Here is a 21,376-nt window from a genome sequence, read left to right on the forward strand (position 1 = left end):
GTCGTATTTGCTAAGGCATAAATATAATTCTTTATTTGTGAACACATACAGGTGGGAATTATAGTAATATTTAATGAGCTCAAGTACATTTTAACAATTGTTTTAGTCCGTATTTGCTTGTTAGCCGAATAGCCTACTTTAATAAATTACTATGGGCAAAGTAATTTGGGGATTTATTGTTCAATTCTTTTTCTCAGGTCATTCTCTCTAGCGGAGGTTTGTCCACACTTAACTCACCACAGCAGAACTATGGAGTGTACTTTGAGGTTTGGACATTTTAAAAATCTGAAAAATAAGTGTTGCGGATTCCACCATGACAGTCCATTCAAAGAGCAGCCGCACACACCAGGAGCAGAGACCAGGGTGACAAAATATGGTACTTCTCATTCTCTGGACGGCATACTGGAAACACCAAAGGAAAACCTCATTCAAAACCAAGGCCCAGGCTTGTCTTTCAGCCTGCAGAGAAAGGACAGACGAAAGGAAACCACCCGAAGTGTTCAAAATGACCCTAAGAAGGAACATGTATTGCCCACAGGCTGGTGTGAGACTCCCAAAATATCAAAAAAGGATACCTCACTTCGCAGGCGTCTGCTCATGTCCAGGTCTGTCACAGATAGCAGGGTGGGCTGCCCTAAAACGCCCAGAGGGAGAGAGACCATTTGCTCTGTCAACACAAAGTATGAAGGATTTTGCAGAATGAGCAGTGGAGACTTTGACTCTCCAGAGACTGTGTTATCAGAGGCTCTAGCCACAAGCACTTTAAAAGCGGAGGATGTAGCTTTGTCATGTAGGAAACGACGTCTCATGTTCTCTGAAGCAATCACATCTACTCTTGAAGATGGGAAAAGTAATGTTGGTAGTCCTTCGCTTTTTCAGAGCAAGGTGCTGGAGACTCCAACTGACAAAGATCTTGATGAAAGTATCGTGTCTGGGCTCCTTGCTACAAACATATCTGAGACGCCCGTATCTAGCAAGTTCATGCCTCTTGTGAAGGAAGATTTTCAGACTCCAGTCAGCAACGTAGCCACAAACCTTTCTGAGAGTTTGAGCATTTTGAACACGCCATCTTTCACGTTTGATTCCAAGCTTGATACTTCAGCCTCTGAGGACAGTGGCTTTAGTTCTCTTGGCCTTGATAAATCTCATGACTCCTCAATAGACCATGATGGTTCTTTCCAGGAGCTCTTATTGCCATCGTCCTCTAAGAGTAGGGAGAAGAGGCGACCAAGGCTTGAGCGGCAATGCAGACTGTCCACGCTCAGAGAGGGGGGATCGCAATCTGAAGAAGACCTTTGTCCAGTGAATACTGTCCTTAAAAAGGAACAACTGGACCTTAAGAGGGCAAGGTCCCCCCTCTCAATGGAAGACGTTTTTCTGGATGGGACTCCTCTTGGAGTGACCAGACTGAAAATGGAGGACCTGTCCTTGACTCCCGCCCTTCAGATGATGCATGCCATTAGTCGACATAGTGCGAGGATAATGCCAGAGCAGACCAGCCTGGAGGAACTTTTAAAGGCATCTCAGGATGAACTGATCAAAACCACAATGCCTTTGTCAGGACTGATTGGTAGGAAAATGGGAATAGGCAAGCTTGACATCCTTGCAGAGCTCAAGATGAGGGATCTAAGACACATCATAGCTATGATATTGCACCACCTGTCTCCTGATGATATCTACAGGTACACAGTTTTGTCTCTATTAGAAAAATCATGCATGTAGAACGTCTCACTGGAGACTTCCTTTGGAAATCTGTTAATCATTCTTGCTTCAATAGATTCGGCCAGGTGTCCAGGATTTGGGATGAAATCATTTTACAAGATAAAAAGGCTTGTCGCAGGAGAAGATCTTACCTGAAAGATCGGAAGACTGCGTTTGAGGTAAGATTATCGGCCAGCTGTGGTTTGAACTGATTGCATCTGATTGAAAGTATTAATACTATTGAAAATATCATTTTATCTGCATTTGTATTGAATGTGGTGAGTGGCTGCCTTCTCTCTTATGGTTTTATTTGTTTTGTTTCTTTAGCGGGGTAGTGCAACACATGTTCCCGATGCAGAAACCAGGCTAAATCTTGTTAGCAGATCAGCTCTGAGTTCAGTCCAAGCACAGTCCAAGACCCCAAGCTCTCGCACTCCATTAGGAAAAGGCACTTTCACCCCTATCCAGGACAAAGTTTCACATTCAAGCTGTAAACGTGAAGAATTTCTTCAAGTAAGTAAGATGTTATTCTAAAAAGACGCCCAAAATATTAGTTATGACTAACAGCAGTTGAAATTGACTCCATTAGTGACAGTCTCATTTGTATTCATTGTTATAATTAATGAGTACATTGTTGATGGATAGGTAGATGCACATAGATGGATACTTAGGTGCAGATTAATGAGCTGTAGGTGGAGAATGAAGATGTGTATTACTCATCATTTTATGTTCAGCATGCTGGGTCCTCATCAGGGTTTTCTGTTGAGTAAGCATTTGTTTAAAGAATGTATGGTGTAGGTAATGAAAAATGTGCGATAGACCATTTAATTATGTTTATCAGGACAGATGGATCAGAAAACATAAATGAGCTGTATTGTACTTGATCAAAATATATGAAGTGAAAACACATCATTTTGATCATCGTAGAATGAGAAACTGCAGTACCTCACACTGTTGCATAATTTATGTTTTAAAAAAAATAAAGTTGTATTCATTCTTAATTGAGGACTTTCTATTTCTCAGTTCAACTTGTTATTTCCAGTTTGTCAATCACAAATCTTCATATAGACATCATGGGTCATGTGACTACAAGAAGGACTTAGTGATGGAAGACCAATGTTTTTAACTGGTATCCAGTAAGCAATCCTCCACACTAAAAAAGTTAGGGACAGTGACAGTAAAATTCTGTGTTTCTTTTCATAATAGGTGGCAAAAACCCTCTTCAGCCATGAATGTCTAAAACCATGTCCTCGATGCCAGCATCCAGCTCGATGTCACCCTGTCAAGAGGGAAGGTTTGTGTAGTTGGGGAGACTGTGGATTCCAGTTTTGCACAACCTGTCTGTGTGCCTACCACGGGTCGAAAGAATGTGTCTATTTGTCTGTCAAACCAAGAAGCAAAAGGGATGTATTACCTGGCAGTGCACAGAGCAAGCGCAATGTTAGGAGATTGTGAATGAGTTTGAACCTTAATTAATTTCTGCATGCTTTCTAATTATGAATCTTTGAGGAGTATTGCCTGGCAATCACCAATCACAAACTTGAGCCTTGTACTTCTCATTGCCCAGTGAAATGTGTAGTATGGAATTTTTTTTTTTTTTTTTTTTAAGTGTGGATGACTGAAGCTGTGTGTTTGTGTGTATGTGTATGTATATATTCTTTTCATACTTGTATAGCTGTGTTTTTAATAAAGCCTCTTAACTTTTCTTAATTTTGCAAGTTGACCTTACAATGGCATACAAGCTGAGTCATACTTGTCCTGCTTGAAACAACTTTGTGCTCATGTGCCTTTGTTTTTATCACTGTCAACTTGATCTTAAAGCCTGATATTAAATGCTTTGAGAACAGTCTGCCTTTCCCTATATTTATACCTTTTGAAAATAAAATTCGAATCTTAAAGACAGGATGTAGAGCTATTTTATGTTTGATTAGCTGTACACTGAAATTGGTTGGTATTACAGCACAGATACATCAGAGATTATTTACATTTTGGGCAATCATTAAAGTGTGCCCTTGTGTCCACAAAAGACAACATCCCCTCTAATTTTTACAACAGAAAAGCTCTACTAATCCTACACTGTTTAAAGGTTGTCCAAATACATGAATCCAGTGCCTTGGTGTCTGACACATTTTGACATTACTTAAATGGGTAAAGTCGAATTTAATTAAAATATACAGTTACTTTCAATGTAGAAATAAATACTCTAATCAGCATAAAACTTCAGAGTCCACCAACTGTCATTTAATGAAGTCTTGAGAAATTTCTATGATTCAATTAATATTTTTATGTTTGCTATTTGTGAGTTACCCTCAAATATAGAACCGCAGCACTGAGTCTGTCATGCTGCGCTTCTCTTGTCAGTTATTGCCACTCAAATACTCTACTGCACGCTCTGAGTCCCCATATTATTCATATTGTGCCCTTGAGTTGGTCATTTGGCGACCTCTGCTGGTTGTGTGTTTATTTCTCTCTCTCCCTCTCCCCCTCTCTCTCTCTCTCTTGCTGTGTCCACCAGGTCATTCATAGGTTTTAATTGTTATTCAGACTGTTCCTATGGTTTTTGTGTCACCGTGTGGCTCCGGTTGCTGATTGTTCCGTGGCACAAAACAGTTCTGAAAAGGCTGGGAATTGGCTTATCGCTCAACCCACGGGTTCCTTTGTGGGCAACATAAATTTGACTTTTGGTTTTAAATTTGGTTTTAATCACATGCAGTGTTATATTCATTATGGACCAATTGGCAATTCATGTTGCGTTCATGACTAAACCAAAACATTGATATTTACATTTATCTGAGAGCATATAACAGGAACACATTCATTCTTATTTACGGAGAGCATTTAAAATCTTGGTTGTATAAGACACTCCTGAGAAGAGACTCTACAAAAAATCAAAGGAATACAGTATAGGCATCTGTAATTTATACTGCCGGATCGTTTTAATACTGCCTGTGTTCTTATGGTACTAAATTTCACTCAGTCCTGTTTCTCCGTAATGCCATTACTTTCATGTGTTGCTTGTAAAACTTGATTTATGACTTCAGTGGGTCCCTTTTCTCTACCGTTACTGATTACGCTTACCTCCATGGCAACTTAACACTGACACACTGGAAAAATTGTGCCCGCCCTAAACCCAAACTCCTTTCAGTTATTAAAAAAAAGTTTCAACAGATGGCTCGTCATTTTCTGACATTTTTGGGATATAGTGGGACATGGTATCACTGAGCAGTTTGAAATGTTCGGAGGGACAACTACAGGTGAGAGAACTATCACCGAATCTAATTAATGAACTTCATCTTACATCAGGTCAAATTTTCGTATTCATTCTGGTGAGACATTAACCGAATTTTCTCTTTAGATTTACCGGAACTGACAAGCGACGAATTTGTGAGTATTTGTCATTCTTTTGCCAAAACTGTACAAAGTTTTATTATAAATAAAGAAGTAATAACTGCCAGCAGGGGTCAGTTCTCAGCCATTCCTTGAAATACTGCTTGTCTATACACATCCCTGAGTTCGCGTCAAGTTTATTTGTTGCAAGGGATATCCTTTTTGGGAAATTTTGTGGTCTGTGGAAAGTTTTAGTCTTCCAAACGCCATTAACGAGTTTCGTTGGGAAACATCCCCCAAGTGACTGTGTATGTCATAATTTTTTATATGAAGGGAGATAAAGTAGCCTAACACTCTTCCCCAGTAATTGACCGTATAGTTCAGATTACTGGACACCTGCAACCTCACCTAATTACAATTAGACTGTGAGTTTGCGATTTCAGAGCAACGGAGAAAGAAACCCTGAAATGGAACGTTCCATTGAAGAAAAAGAGGAGGAAAGAGATGAAGGAGAGGGGAAAAGAATAAAACCAGAGCTATTTGCGCCTGCCTTTGGGCTAATTTTACTTTTCACCGCAGCGGCCGATATCAGGTGTAAAGTAATATCAATGATGAACAATACACGTATTATTCTATACTTTGTAGGAAGAACGCCTTACTTCTGATGACATACTCGTGGATTTTTTCAATGAATTCCTTGGTCTTCCAGTAAGCAGATTTTATTTTGTTCTTTTCGATTCTCTGTATGCAAATAGGCTATCACTATATGTTTCAGTAATATAACGAACGGACAATTTCCTACTTAGAAATACTACTCTTAGAAAGGTGTTTGTTTTATGAACCCAGGTATGTATACATGTAGGCGTGTATGTATGTATGTATTTATATATGTATCCATCCATTCAGTCATTCACTGAATCCCTAAAGTATAACAAGGAAACGGGGGTCTTTGAGGTGGTCAGTGATGCAGCTGAAACTCTCTCCAGACAAATTAGAGATTCATTGTACAAGTTAAAATCTCAGCTCTTCACAAATCCGGCATACTGCTGTGAAAGTCCAATGATTGACGACACTTATACAGTCCTGGTAAGTTCACATCATTCCTAAATGCCTTTGTATTATTTTGTTGTATGTGAGACATTTAGGTCTTTATTGACAGATTTATCAATGATACATCTGAAGGCAGACTGTTAAATTTTGTAACAGTATTGTTCACCATTAATGAATCTGACTTCCTTTAGTGCTTAGGCAAAGAACAGGGAATGCAATGGGTCAAGAGAGAAAGGCTGCCTTATTTTCTCCAAAGTGACTGCTACTTTGAGTACAGGTAAGGGCCAACTTCACAGGATATATGAATCCATACGGTGCTATAATTTAATGTAAATGTGTATGTTTAAATATATAGAGTTGTAATCATTGGTATTAATCCTAGAGATTTTGTTTACATCCTTTGCTTTTGTGGGGTAGTCTTAAATAATTAGTGCAATTCTGGACTTTGAAATATAGCTTGAAGTGTTGTATGTTGAATGCACTTTGTTTACTTAGTGTGTTTGACACTGAACATCAACATCGCTTCCCTCAGGGACAATCTTTTCAAGAAACTTGGCAACATACACACACAAACCCCTAAAACACTGAATAAAAGTAATCAGATCATATACAAGATCAAATTTGACAGTTTGATTGAAAACATGTCAGATTTCCTGATTATATTAATATAGCTTACTGACTTTCACCTCTACAGGCTGGCAAAGTGTTTGTTTCAGCTTGAAAACTGCTCAAACCAAATGCAAGTACTCAGTGACTCCATGATGTACAGAATCCCGTCAGCTGCATATAGTGAAAAAGAGGTATTGAGAATAGGCTTTCTACCTTATACAGGAAAGGACTGAGTAGGTGGCAGTTAGAATGTTTGGAGTTTTATGATTTGAACAATAATGTTGGTCTCAGCAGCTCAGGCTTATCTTAACCACTCAGTATTACAGACAGATTTGTATAGCCAAGCTAGCTACCAGTTGTTTGAAACTGAACTGAATTAGCTTGTCACACACTGCTCCACCATAGGCTGCAAAAGTTTTGTGTGTATGTGCTTTTTTTTTGTTTTTGTTTTGTTTTTTTCCCTCAGCTTCAGATCAGAGAACAGTTTTTTGTAGTTTTGCTTCAAGAAATAATGAATGTTTAAAGTGATGTTTAATTGAGATTTTGGTTTTGATTTACTCACATAGATTTTGCCCCAGGGTGGTCACCTCTTTCTCAGAAAGAAAAACACAGAAACTCTGGGTGGTTACTTCTCAACCCAACGTTACCTCCAAGATCCCACCAGCCCTAAATCCACCGATGGTGTGTTAGGAGGTTAATGCTAATATCTGGATAGTGGTATCTGGATTCCTTTTGTGGTTCTGTAACTCTTTTAGCTATGGTCTGTTTCAAACACATTCATTTACAGTGATGTGTTTAGCCAGTGAGTCTCCCTGTAGCTCACGGTTGTTCAGTTATTTTTAAACCAGTATAATGTGTTTTGCAGTACAAGTCTAATGAACCTAACTATAGTCTTGTACTGTAGAAATAACTACCTCTTTTTTTCCCCCTGTGCGTGGCAGTGAGGAATGTTCTTGGGCAGGTTAATTTATACCTCACAGAGGCAAAACCAGAAGAACAGTACCAGAACCCTCCTGTGCTTACCAGAAGTTCCCTGGATCATCTTGGCAACACCGTAGCTAATCATGTCCTAAGCACATTAGAAAAACAGATAACCAGCAGTAATGGTAAAGCTAGCACAGTTGGTTCTCAACAACCGCTCAAAGCACAGTGGGCAGAAGTTCCAACCTTAAAGTGCAGCCCTAGCGTAGGAGAGCATGAATGGTCACCTGTGAGGAATGACCTTGTAAAAGATGTCCGTAACATTGCTATCCATTGTAGAGGTATCCGTGGAACCAAAAAAGACTTTGAAGCTTTTAAGAGCTCTTTACAAGGGACATCAGGAGAGAAAGTGCTCAGTCTCTGGATGGACATTGAACAACTGAAGACTCTACACAGCAAAAAGAACAAGAATAGGTATCGTTTTGTTTGTTTGCTCTCTGTGTACTCTATCCTGTCTTGAAATTTTTCACTATGTAAACCTCTAAAATTTTCAGAATCAAGACAAGACATCTTACAATTTAAGAGAGAGAATCATTTTCAGCAGGTTTTTGTGTGTGTGTGTGTGTGTGTGTGTGTGTTTTAAGGAAGACATATTTGTGTGACGTTTGCAATTGTTCTTGAATTGATCTATGGTAAAATTTGACCGCATTGTCCCAAATGTAAATTCAAAGCCCGCAGAAATGGCCGCACGGACCTGTGACATCAAAAAATAAATGACAGGCACACATTTATTTTCCCGCTGCAACTTTTGAATTTACTGTAACTGGTAAGACAAAAGCTGCACAGACGCAGGTGAAAAGTTGATAATCTTTGTTCCTGTCTCACATCTGACTTTGCAGCAGCAAACTTAGAGTAGAATCTGTCACACGCAGCCTCCAAGCTATGAACTAAGAGTGAACTCTATTGGTGCAGACACAGCTTGCTGTTACGAGGCTCCTGTTTGTAAACGCCCAAGGTTTACTGCTTGCGCAAAGAGTCCATCTTTACATCAATCTATTGTCCATGTGTCAGGTCACACCTTTTCCCCATAGTTACCTAAGTACATGCCAGCCCTCAAGCACACACATGTATGCCAGTGCTTGCACTCATGCACCTTGTGCATGGCTACAGTTTCCCCTCTAATCTTTTCAGTGCTCCTTTTTACTGAGTATTGGTAGTCTTGTTTAATTGCATTTTTGTTATCCCACGTTAAATGTTCATTTGTTTTCACCAAGATGTCCGTCATGACCTCACTCAAATCTTCATTGAAGTTCGGTTAAACTACTAAACAATGCGGAACAGTCAGGATCATATTGACTGATTAATGTTAGGTTTAAATAAAAAAAGTACCTTTTTAGCCATTGCCATCCATTAATAATTACAATTGTATGATGTTAGTATCAATAAGTGAAACTAGTAATTTTATTAGATAGTTTTATTGAATGTATTTCTTGCACACTGACATGTCCTCCTGTTCTCTGTGCAGTGTGTTCTCTACTGTTTATCTCATCAACCTATCTTTGTTAAAGGCTTTTAGTAAAGATGAGGAGCAAATACCTACTGAATAATGGTCTCAGTACCCTGGATGAAGAATTTCTCTCCAGACTGGATCTGGCTTGCTCCTCCTGCTGGAAGGAGGATAAACTGCATTCTGTTCAGTCCCAGCTCTCTGAGGTCCTGCTCTTGTACTGGTGAGATGTATATATTTAGTTGCACTATGCTGCTGTAGTGATAACTTAAATGATAAAAGTAATATGCCCACACAAAGCATTTATACTGCATTAATTCCAGGGGCCAGCGGTTCTGTGGTGTGAGGCAAATCAATGAGAAGAGAAGTGTAAAATGTCTGAGACTTTGTCAGGGATGTCAGCTGTGTCCATTCCGTTACATCGATTTGCAGCTCTTACATCCTGACTCCTGTGTGCTTGCTGTCAGACACTCATCTCCTGTGCAGGTATAGACCGCTGCTTCTCACAGCCGGGAAAAGAAATTTTTAGGTCAAGCTGTATTATATTTTAATATGTCCTGTATGACCTTGACTAGAACAGTGAAACCCTGCTCAGATGGCTCTGGTAACTGAGGACAGAGAGCATGGACTTTTCTTTTGGGCAATGTGCCAAATCAGCTCAGAGAAACTATTATGTCGAGAGGTTACTGTACATGCAGAAAGTTACACCCATGTGATTGATATACAGTTAAAGAAAATATTTCTGAAGTAACATCATTGACACTTATAATAGATGCATGCTTTAACCTGGATTAATTTACATTGCTTTAGGAATGAAAGCTTTTATCGAGACTGTCGAGATTTGTGTCTGTGGTTGTTCATTGTTGGTTTTTGTTTCTCATGGCTTTTTGTTTGGGGTGTGTTTCTATGACTGTGCGCCTATGTTACGACATGCTGCAAACATAGGAATCATGTTTTTTGGCAATCTCTCACTTTGGGTGTTGACAAGTTTATGTGCTGTTGATGTTTCAGTTGGTTGGTAGCCATAGCTCTCCTGCACCGCAGATCAGAAGGATAGAGAAGATGCTGCAAGCCCTGAAGGTGGAGCCAAGGGCTGGCTTCTTCTTTAGGCACTTTTGTGAGAACTCTGGCAACCAGGTACTTTAATGGCTTGGACCCAGTAGGTGATTTGTGGGGGGATTAGGGGGGATGCCATCCCCCTTGTTAGCAAAATGACCAAAATGCATCCCCCTTGTTAACCTGCCATCCCCCTATATAGTCTATGGAGTGGTGTCAGTGACCACTGGGCCAACTCCCCTGTTGGCCATTGGGCCATCCCCCCTGTTAAAAAATAACAAATCACCTACTGCCTGGACCAGTGTTTTCTCAGTCCATTTCTTGTCTGAATTTTTCCTGCTTTGGTTCATGTTTTAATACAGTCCATTCATTTTGTCTGAGTTATTGAGGACTTGACAGTTTAAATTTTGTAGCCCGACACTTGAGGAAAACTTAAATGGGTAAAACGGATCAAATGAGGAGCTTATATGAATTAGGAACTTCTGGGCTAGACAACCAAAACCTTTACTTAGACAAATGGTGTATGGAATGAACGACCACTCCACATAGCCTTCATGTAGACCCTTATTCCAATGTAATTTAATTCTTCCATTTTTGTCTTGTCTGTGACAGCTGTGGGAAAATGTGATGAATTTCTGGTCAGACCTACAGGAGTATCATCAGCTGTTCCACCAAGGTGGCTTAGACCCATACAAAATACAGCGCCAGTCCCAGGTATAGCATTTGGTCTTAGACTCACAGACACACAATACTTGGTAACTGAGGCAAGGTGAAGAACTGATTTTAAAGGTGTGCACATAGAAAACTTCCTGGTAAAGGGATGCATACACACACACACACATATTGGCCTAACTTAACAATGACACTGATTATTTGAACAATTCTCTCCATGGATTGAAGGCTGTATATTTTAATACTGTTATTCCTTGATTGATTTTTTTTTTTTTTTTGTTACTGGCTTCAAGCTTCTGTACTCCACATACCTTTGCTCAGCTGGTCAAATGAATATTAGAATGGATGAGGAAAGTCGAAGCCAGATTCTTGCCCATTTGAGCACCCCCTTTGAGGAGCTGTTTGATCAGGCAGAGGAGCATGCGTTGACCTTACTGCTGGAGCCATGGACTCATCTGATGAACCGTGACAGGGAAATGTATGATAGGGTATGTCATAACAGAGAAGAGGTAAAGACTAGATTAAATTGTACTTTATTCTAGAATATTGGTCTTTAATCCTGCTTGCTGAGGTTAAATATTTTCGCATCTTATGGTGCTCTATTTGATGTAACACTCACAATACAATGTGATGACATGAAACACACTTATAGTCTGATGTGTGTTTTCCTTCAGCATGTTTGTAAATAGTACAGCTTTTTTGACAATATTCACGCTTCTCAGTCCAGTAAAGAAAAACAGATTTAGATTAACAAATGCTTCTCAGTCCAGTAAAGAAAAACAGATTTAGATTAACAAAGTCATAGAATATTTCCCCACAAGGCTGGATCACAGCATATTAGATGACCCACTTAAAACTGTACACTTGTTAGTATGTGGTGCAACGGTGATAAATAATTTTTTAACGTTTTATTGATTTGTCCTCAGATGTCTCTCTATCTCCTTCACCTAATCCTCTTTCCTCGTAGCTAAGCAAAGGTCCAAATGAAACAAAATGTAATCCAAGTCCTGACATGAAGATTTGAACTTTCACTGCTTAATATCTGCTCGTGTGTCCCCATCCTCAGGTTGATTTACAGGAAGAAATGCGTCACGTTGACACAGAGCATTATGCTGAGCTCAAAATGCTGCACACACAAGTCCTGAGCAGACAGGAGCAGGTGAGTCACTTCAGACACAGGTCTCAGAGGGAAAGGTGACTTTACTCGTTTCCATCGCCAGCTCCTCGTTTGGTCATTTGAAAAATATATCCATTATTTGTACATTGAAACATTTACAAGGAGAGCACTGTTATTATTCATCATGTTCAGTATGTCCAGGTGCCACCACCAGAGAGACCCAGAGAGTCAAACATCAGAGTGCAGGTCCCAGATCAGTTTTGCAGGTATACTCTGGCATCCCTAGTCCGCAATCGCCTGATGCTCGAGCGATTTCATACCTTTCTGGAGGAGAACTTTGCAAGGTTAGCACTGCAGTCATCAATATCACACTTCACTGTTTTCCATGATAATGTTTCTGATATCTCACACTGTCGTTTGCCATTATGAAAGCCTTTTAAGTAAACTTTATTGGCCACAAAATAAAGCCATTCTGTATATTCAGGCTCTCCACAATGTAACTGTGCATAATCAAAAGATTTCTGAGATTTTCAGGAGGTTACAAACTGATAGTTTGAGTACTAAACGCTTGCAGTAACACCCTTGTTTTAGACGCTTAAATTAAAACATTAAGTATGAAGACTTACTAATCTTTGCATTAACAACAAGACTGAAAGAAAATTCTTTTGCTGATTTACCTACTCACCCTGTGTACGCCTGATATTTCAAAAATATCAGGAAAATTGAAGGACTCAAGCCACTCATAAAAATGAGGGCATTAGAGTAGAAGAGAGGAGCAGATTAGACAATAACCAATAGAAATGGAAGGAACAGGGATGGATGGGCTCAGAGGTGATGCTCTGTCTGCTCCTAAGTGATAACTGTAAAAAAGCAGCAGTAAGAGCCTCACTCTCTCTGGTCTGTTGTTTCAAAGAAGGGATCAGTCCCATACCTTGGCCAAACACACGGTGCCTAAAAAATTTAAAAGACCAAGCACGTCACAGTGCAACAAACTATCAGATGTTGGGTCTTTAAGACACACAGCAGAACATCTCCATAAAATAAAGGCAAAATAAGTGCATGTCGGTGGTAATCTGAACATACCTCAAACTCTTATCTGTATGTACCATATGTCTGTGCAGTGTGGACCTGATGTGCTGGCTGGACATTGAGGAGCTGAAGAGAATGGCCCGGAAGGACAAAACCCAGCTAGAGGAGAAGTCCAAAGATATCAAGAGCAAGTACCTTATCAGGGATTACTTCTTTGGGCCCAGCAGTCCTGCAAACAAAATGGAACAGGATGAGGTAGCCACTTTCCTCACCACTATCAGCTCCTGAGCTCTTTTAAGATTTTATTAAGTTCTGAATTTACACCACATTAACTAGAATTTTGATTGTTCTTTTTCACTCACTTTTCAATCTGCCAGAGTTTGATGTAATTAGCATGTATGTGGTTCCTACTCCTACATTTTGTAGATTTGCAAATACATTTATTTGCATATATTAACAATTCACTATATTACATAGTTAATAGGGTTTTTTTTGGGGGGGGGGTTTAAGCTATTATTCTAGCCTTTTGTCACTGAGGGAGTCCTGCTTTTTTCCCCACTCTGTTTGTGGCCAATATTTGTATATGTACGTTTAGGTGTTGCGGCTGGCAGGTGGCAGGGACCATCTCCTTCGTGGTCAGCTGACGGGTCGAGTGCTGACGGAGGTGCAGCGTCTTGCCCAGAGTCGCATTGAGAAAAAATGGTTGCCAGTGTTCCTAGCCAGCCCTGAGTTCATAGAATGCCAGAAACTTCGGGTGAGTCCAGCTGTTCCGGGTATGACATCTTGCTAAATGATTAGAGAGGTTTGGGATTTTTTTTGCAGTATACATTGATTTAAATTTTATGAGAACATATAAATGAAAAACATTAACAATGTTATATAGATGCTTAATACAACAGGATAGGGTGAACTAACATTTGCATTTTTTCCCCCACAACACAAACCCCAAACGTGAGCTTTTGTAGTTGTTCACCTCTCACCAAATAGACCTGCTTATTCAAAGAGGGGGGGGGGTGAATAAAGATTGTAAGTATTAATGTCAGAGTCTATGTCTCTCAGTTATGCTTCATGCAACCCTAAAATGACCTCTTCCTCAAATTTCACCCTTGTTGGGATTAGCGCATTACGCCTGTGATTTCTCGTGTTTCGCTAATTAAGCTATCGAGTAGGCGTGTACAGACACTGATATCCAGGACATTAGTTAATGAGGTGCTGTAGCAGTTTAGCATGACACCATTAGTGGTGAGGAGAGCAGGAGCAGAAAGAGAGAAGAAGAATGTGTAGTTACCTGTGTGGCACTTCTCACAGAGTGTCAGCCTGAGGCATTGAAGTGGGGCTAAGTGTCACTTTGCTGATAGTATCTGCTGTCTGTGTTGTTCAGCCGCGGATTGAGGAGCTGGCTGAGGACAAGATCTTCCTCAGGCAACGCAAGAAGAGACAGGTCTGGAAGGTAAGTCCTCACTTTTTTTTTTTTTTTAAAGACTATTTTCATAGGACAGCCAGCAAAATAATTGGGTACTTTGTTGGTACATGCAGAGTTTCTATCACTGAGGCTTTATTATGTAATCAGTGACCGCTGATAATTACATCCACATTTGCAAGTGTATGCTGCATAAATACTGCATTGTGGCACAGTAAAACACTTGTTATGAAATGGACGATTGCTTACAAAATATATACATGCTATTCAGTGCGACTACTATGCCACTTACTGACATATTATTGTATCAGATAAACTGAGAAAATTATATGTTACATATCTGTGTCATGAATGAATGGAAACAAAATTGGTTGTCAAATTTAGCCCACCAGTGAAGTCTGGAGGTGTACCAGAAAAATGAAACACCTGACATTAAATCCCATGATAGCCTTTGACCTGTTGCTGATTCGTCTTTGAACCCCAAAATACTCCTCTTGACTCCCACAGCACGTGGAAGGAGCATTCATGACTTCATCTAAGGAGGTGCTGGCATTGCGCAGGGCCCTACTCAATCCAGTTACCTGCCTTCAGTTCCAGTACTTTGTGTCCCTACAGGGTGAATTCCTTGAGAATGATGTAGTATTCTGGCTGGAGGTACAGAGGTACAAGGTGAGTTTAAAAAAAAAAAAAGCTCAACTACCCCATAAAAGATAAAAATCTGGTCAATGTTTGCCAAATAGCACTGGAAGTTAAGAAACTTTTTGTTATGGTAGTAGCAGAAAGGTATTTTGGCCAAAAAACCTGAAAATCTCTGCTAAAAAGCTTAACTGTGGATCTTCTACTGAGACTGTGATCTCAAGCATAATCAAAAATCAAACAACAGATATTTACATCACAGAAATCACTGTTTTACCTGGACCATCTCAGAGCTGTCATACATAAACCCATCTGATCATTTGTGGATTATGTTCACTAATAAAGTAAAACACTAAAGATGATGATGATGTTCTTGCTATGTAAGGGTGCAGAGTACTAAAAACAATGGTGTGAATAATTGATGCATAATTCAATACTTGTTTTATGTACATTTACACTTTACCCTCACTTTAAACAGGATGCAAATCTCGGTTATAAAAGTAGTCCGACCTATAGTTAAAAAGGTATTGGTGAGCACTTTTCACCGCTTATTCAATATAAATGTATAAGATACAGGAATTTTAATATATAACAGACTGCGTAACATGTAATTGTCTAGGGCTTTTTTTGTGCAAACACCTCTGTTTGTAACTCAATACCACTTCTGAATTGGGTGAATCAGACACTGAGGAAGTGGTGGCAAGCTAATGACTGTGTAACTGATATTTGTTGTGACTGTAGGACTTATGCCATTCCCACTGTGATGAAGCCACTGTCCAGCAGAAGGTGACCACCATCATCAACTGCTTCATTAATTCCTCCATCCCACCGGCTCTGCAGATAGATATCCCCCCCGAACAGGCTCGACAGATCCTGGAGAGGAGAAAGGAGCTGGGTCCATACATATTCAGAGAAGCCCAGGTGTGGTGTGCAAATCTTCATGTCTATAAAATGTTTTTATGTGCTTTCCCATTTCGTTATCATTTTTAAAGTAGAGGCTCCCCAGTTGTTCATCTCTCTTTGTGTTCTTACAGTACAATTCTGCAAATGCACGACTGAGACCTTCCACGGGCTGATTGCTGAGTTTCAAGATGTTAACATGAATGTATGGATTAAAACTGTAACTGAGCAGATTTTTAAAGAGGTCAAATAGTTTGTGCAGATATTGCAGGTGTCAGTAACTGGCTGATCAGAGAGAGGGCAAAATTACTAATCAGTCTTGTTTCTTTTATGACATGATGGTAAAGGCCATACAAGGAGATGTAGTCCCAAGTTTAGGACAATTGACACTTAACAGGATATCTGCTAAAAATCTCACTTGCGTGTGCGCGCACGCACACACACACACACCTCCGAAAAGAACCCCAGCACTGAATATAACCAGCTTTGACTCATCTATGTGACCCAACAAAAACTACATGAGAGCTGGACAAAGCTGATGCTAAGGTTGCCATTTAGAAACAGCCTGTAACCAAGGCTACTGCATAACAAAGCATAACTTAGTGTAATGTCCTCAAAACCAGGACCTCCTGAGGAATGGAAAGTAATGTAACGTAACGTGGTCTGACGAGTTATCTTTTACAATGTTTCCTACATCTGGACAGGTTTATGTGAGGAGAACCAAAGGATGCCTTCAGTCTGCAGTGCCTTTCCCAACTGTTAAGGATTAGGGAATCTGCATCTGTAATGGCAGCCATTTCGTGAGAGTCAGTGAGTCTAGTACACCATGCTCTACTGAGCTTGGCGGAATTACAACCAAGGAATACAAAACTGTTTTAGATGATAATGTCCTGTTCCTGGAACCTGTTTCAGACAATACGTGCTTTGTGACATCATTCTCCTGCTGGAAGAATCCATGTGAAATATGAAAAACTGTTGCTATGAGGGGATGGTCAATATCAGTGTTAGGATTTACTATGGCATTCAGTTGTTGCCATTTATGTGCTATGATAATTCATGATAAAGCCTATACGTGTGTGTGTGTGTGTGTGTGTGTGTGTGTAAAGCCCAGGAGGGAAGCCATTCCTAAGTTACTGGATAAGGCACACTTGCACCAACAGTCATAATACATTCAAAGTTACTCATTTTGTCCATTCTAATGGCCACTTGAACTTCATCCCTCAATGTCTATCTGCTTTTTATAACAAGCTACAACTACGTGATTCACTGTCTGTTGGAGTGAGAGATTTTCATTAATGTAGTGGAGGACCTAATAAACTGTCCATTGAGAGTATAGGTGTATGTGCCATCAGTGATTCATACGCTTGTGTGTGTGTGTATGTGTGTTTTCAGCTGTCTGTATTTAGTGAGCTGCTGAAGCTGTGGCCTGAGTTTGTGGAGTTCAGGAACAGTGTGGATGAGGAGAAGGTTCTGGCGGTGCTGGAGAGCAGGAGGACCAAGCACAGACAGAGACTGAGAAAGGGAAGACGTGAGCTGGACCAGCTGGAGGAAAGCGACCAGGTTGGACAACCCCGTTTCTCATTCCAGTCTTCAGGTGTTTTAACAGGAAAAGTTAACCTCCCAAAACAACAATCAACCACTACAAGACCAAAGCGAGACGAGAGAAATAAATTCCAGAATGAAATGGCGTAGTGACGATATTCATTCGATGTCGTCCAGCAGCACTGATTTACTGATCTTTGTTTTATCTGTTGTTTAAGGTGCATTTGCAGGACAGATGTTGATTTTTCTTTCACAGGGTGAGCCTGAAAAAGAGCTGACTGACAATGCCAGTCTATGTGGGGAAAACCAGGAAGACGGAGGGCGTGAGGAGGACAACGAGGCACTCGTCCAACCCACTCAGACGGTGAGAGGGTGAAAACTGATTTTGTTTGTCCTTTCAGCCGCACTAAACAGAAAGAGAAACTGTCAGACACATATAGCTTTATAGCTATAAATTTATAGCTATAGTAACATTGCTGTGATGTTATTTTGATTTAACCTTGCAAAAAATCTCCAAAATTATTAGGGTTCATATAATTTAATGTTAGAATAAAATGTTTAAGGCGGGTCTGTCTAAATAATAGAAAATGAATTTCTCCGCTTGTGTTCTGCTTCAGATAATCTGGTCTTACTCCAAATACATAGCAGCACTGGAGCAAGAAGACGAGCGACGGATTCGTAAACAATCCCAGAAAAAGGACGAGCTGGTCTCCTCCTCCACAGGAACGGGTCTCTCTCTCTCTTTATCTAGTTATAAACATTGATCCCTGTGAAAGAACAGGTCACTATTCATGCTCTGTGGGTCACTGACCACCGAGATGAGATTTCTTATGGACCTCTAACTAATGCCATGAAAAACACTCAAAGACCATGCACATTGTGATGCATGAAGTATATGCAGAAATTACTTCATGGTTCACACTAAACAAAAACCTTAAAATTGTGTAGATAGTGATGTCTCCAAGCAAATATGATGAAAAAGAAAACAAAACTAGATCTTTACACGGAGACAAGTTCTCAGTCCGTCTCTACGCATCATTGGACACAGGGTCATGGGAAAATATGTTAATTTAAATTTAACAGCAGTACTTGAGGTGATTATTATTACTCATTAATGACTGTGATGCTGTGTCTTGGAAACTTTTGCACTAGGTTCTAGTAAAAAGACAACACTCTCCCTTCAAGTATTCATGTTTGCTCTTCCATTTTATTGTGAATTTCAGGCAATCCAAAACCTGGTTGTTTGGCTCAGGTCAGGGTTCTCAGTTGACTACCGCCGCTTTCTGCTGATCTCTCACATTCACAGAACATACACTGTGATGAGGAGTTCTGTCTCATTTGCTTCACCAATGGCACCTTTTCTTCCACTTATTAGTTTGACCAATAATTAACTTCACAGACATACCCCATAACCATTAAACTGTGGTTACTTTCATTTGATGATCAAAGCATATGATGGAGAACCGCACATGTTCCACAGAAGATATCCACAGAAACAAGATGTCTCATCTCTGAGGAACCATAAAGGTCCACTTTCTGGTTATATGTGGGTCTGTCAGGAAGTGATTGTGGGGCTCTTCATATAATGGTCATATTTACATCTACACCACGTGTGATTTAAGGACAAATAAGCCAAAAAAAAGAATCTGAAAAGAACTGGTGATGCCTTCTTTTTAAGAACAGGATCAAAGAGATGATTAAATCTACATGATGTAGGGCTGGATGCACATGACCTGTGGCCTGCTGTGGGCTGTATATTAATCTCTTCTCTAATGACTTTCTATTAGCATTCAGGAGGAGTACTAGGCTTCAGTGCCAGTGCAGGATCCTGTGTTAGTGGATGGTGAGAGAAAGATGAAGACTGTCTGTTGTGTCTGCTGGTGTGTGGGTTGTGATCATGTTTCTGTTTGTCCTCCTCTTAAGATTCAGTCACTGTGGAAAGCATTAGGTCAGAAGGCAGCAGACACAGCCGTCATTGCCAAACTCCTCTGCCCGCATCAGACAGGGACCAGCACTCTGCCCACACTTCCAAGACACACAGCCCTGCCAATCCTGCCACGCCCATACCAGGTAGGCATTACCTACTTTATACTTGCACTGTACAAGTTTTAACAGCCTGGCATTGTGTCCTGTGTCTGAGAGTTAGAAGGTAGCTTCTTTTGTTTCTTTTTGATACTGATGTCAAGTGTCTGGATGGGTGAAAGTTGAATGGTTGCCAATTTTTAACCCATGAGTTGCTGAGAGTGGTCCTTTGTATTTGTCTAGAAACTAACAACTTTTCATGAGTTCACTTCGAGTAACCCTGACTGCTTTTGGTAACACCAGCAATGAAGTAGTCAGCACAGTTGTGAGTGCTTTTGTATTGGGACTAATTAACCACATATAAGATGTTTAACACTGCCTTCATGTGTCTAAATTCTAAACACAAGTTGAAACTGGCATTTAAGATTAACAGACTATTTATAAGAGCCAAATATTCACTGGATGAAGATCAGAAGTTTTTTTATAGTGGATACAGTAAATAAATGTTGAGTACAAAATAAATGTACATTTTCTCCCCATAGGTCACTGACTGGCCACCGTATGCATTAACAGTATTCACCTTTTTTCAAAATGGTTCAACAAAATGGCCTCCTGTTTCAGAGCTGTTTTTGTCTACACACTTACTTGCAAAAATCTCAAAACTAAAATTATCATGAACAAATGAGACACATTTAAATTACTATTAGTACTGCTCTTCTTATCGCTGCAGTACAATGGAACACCCTCCACACTGAAAATGTCTGTCACAAAGCAAATAACATCACAGTGATATGTTTCTGTGAAAACTGCATATCAGATTTCAATGTGTATGAAACTGGTATTTAAAATAAAAATGAAAAAAGTGGACTGAACCGCCGAGGATTGGCCCAGGTGAAGCGGAGATTAAAAAAAAAATTAGGCTGTAATCTAAACCTGGTCTGACACACCATGTCAAACCTTTCCTTTGTAATCCTCATGCTTCATATGCCTATCAGTATCTGACATATTTAATATATGTGAAACTCAAGACTGAAACCACAGGAGATATTTCATGCAGAGTAAGGACACTAACACCCGTTAGTGAAACTTAATTCTTGGCTCAAAGTTATGTTTCCATTTATGACATGCCTATTTTAGTCGTGAAAATGTGTATTGTATATGATGGTAAATGGCACATACCATAACCAACAGGTTATTGCATAATCACTCAGTTAAGGAGTGACCCCTGTGTGTGGATATGGCCACTTGATAGGTGTGACTCAAAGACAGTCTGTATGTGCAAAGCCAGTGTGAATGTATGTATTAGACATTCAGCCAACTTTTTATCTAATGTGACTGATACATATTGTATTGCTTGATTGGTCTACAATTTTAAACACTGTGTAGAAATACAGGTAGAGTATTTTGGAGAAAATAATTAATTTACTGTTCTGCAACAATGTACTTAAATGTGCATACTAATTTGAGATTTGAGTGCAAATCATTGGATTTATATTGAAACAATATTAAATGACACTCGTGTAAGAGATTTGCCTGGGTTTTTGTGTTAGGCTTTTACAGTATAGATGCACACAGCCGGCATCTCACAAGGAATCAGCTCTCTTCTTCCACCCAGTGGCCATTCATTTTAACATCACTATGTAAGCCTCATCTAATGGGTGTGGGACACACACACACACACACACGCACACCATATATACATGTGTGCTAGAAAATGCATTATGTGATCAAAACTGTCATTATGACACACACACACTAATAGACTTCTCAGTGTTACAGAAATCTGCATAGAAAATGAACCTGACACAGACTGTCCCTAACAAGGTCAAATGCACTCTCATATTTGTAATTGGAAAGGAAATTACAG

General features: G+C 39.8%; 2 protein-coding genes across 2 annotated transcripts; both read left to right on the forward strand.

Moving 5' to 3' along the window:
- The first annotated feature begins 249 nt into the window (after window positions 1-249).
- On the forward strand, window positions 250-3,156 carry fbxo43 (F-box protein 43). Its single transcript, XM_030783106.1, has 4 exons — window positions 250-1,682; window positions 1,778-1,880; window positions 2,029-2,214; window positions 2,908-3,156. Exons 1-4 carry the CDS (start codon window positions 250-252, stop codon window positions 3,154-3,156), a joined length of 1,971 nt encoding a protein of 656 aa, XP_030638966.1.
- Window positions 3,157-4,910: 1,754 nt separating this feature from the next.
- rgs22 (regulator of G protein signaling 22) lies at window positions 4,911-19,599 on the forward strand. The gene is made up of 20 exons (XM_030783107.1): window positions 4,911-4,955; window positions 5,674-5,736; window positions 5,935-6,114; window positions 6,270-6,355; window positions 7,948-8,082; window positions 9,177-9,338; window positions 10,138-10,252; window positions 10,784-10,885; window positions 11,137-11,331; window positions 11,910-12,002; window positions 12,162-12,304; window positions 13,082-13,244; window positions 13,585-13,743; window positions 14,371-14,439; window positions 14,917-15,078; window positions 15,787-15,966; window positions 17,338-17,505; window positions 17,744-17,851; window positions 18,105-18,194; window positions 19,411-19,599. The coding sequence occupies exons 1-20, from the start codon at window positions 4,911-4,913 to the stop codon at window positions 19,597-19,599; spliced, it is 2,607 nt and encodes an 868-aa protein (XP_030638967.1).
- Window positions 19,600-21,376: the final 1,777 nt, after the last annotated feature.

Source organism: Chanos chanos, chromosome 8 (assembly GCF_902362185.1).
Source record: "Chanos chanos chromosome 8, fChaCha1.1, whole genome shotgun sequence".
Lineage (NCBI taxonomy): Eukaryota > Metazoa > Chordata > Actinopteri > Gonorynchiformes > Chanidae > Chanos > Chanos chanos.

Excerpts from the sequence above, each read along its gene's own strand:
- fbxo43 (XM_030783106.1), top strand. The coding sequence starts at position 250 with ATGGAGTGTACTTTGAGGTTTGGACATTTTAAAAATCTGAAAAATAAG. Across the intron at positions 1,683-1,777 it reads TCTCCTGATGATATCTACAG|ATTCGGCCAGGTGTCCAGGA; the intron begins GTACACAGTTTT and ends TTGCTTCAATAG. Across the intron at positions 1,881-2,028 it reads ATCGGAAGACTGCGTTTGAG|CGGGGTAGTGCAACACATGT; the intron begins GTAAGATTATCG and ends TTGTTTCTTTAG.
- rgs22 (XM_030783107.1), top strand. The coding sequence starts at position 4,911 with ATGGTATCACTGAGCAGTTTGAAATGTTCGGAGGGACAACTACAG. Across the intron at positions 13,245-13,584 it reads ACAAAATGGAACAGGATGAG|GTGTTGCGGCTGGCAGGTGG; the intron begins GTAGCCACTTTC and ends ATGTACGTTTAG. Across the intron at positions 17,852-18,104 it reads TCGTCCAACCCACTCAGACG|ATAATCTGGTCTTACTCCAA; the intron begins GTGAGAGGGTGA and ends GTTCTGCTTCAG.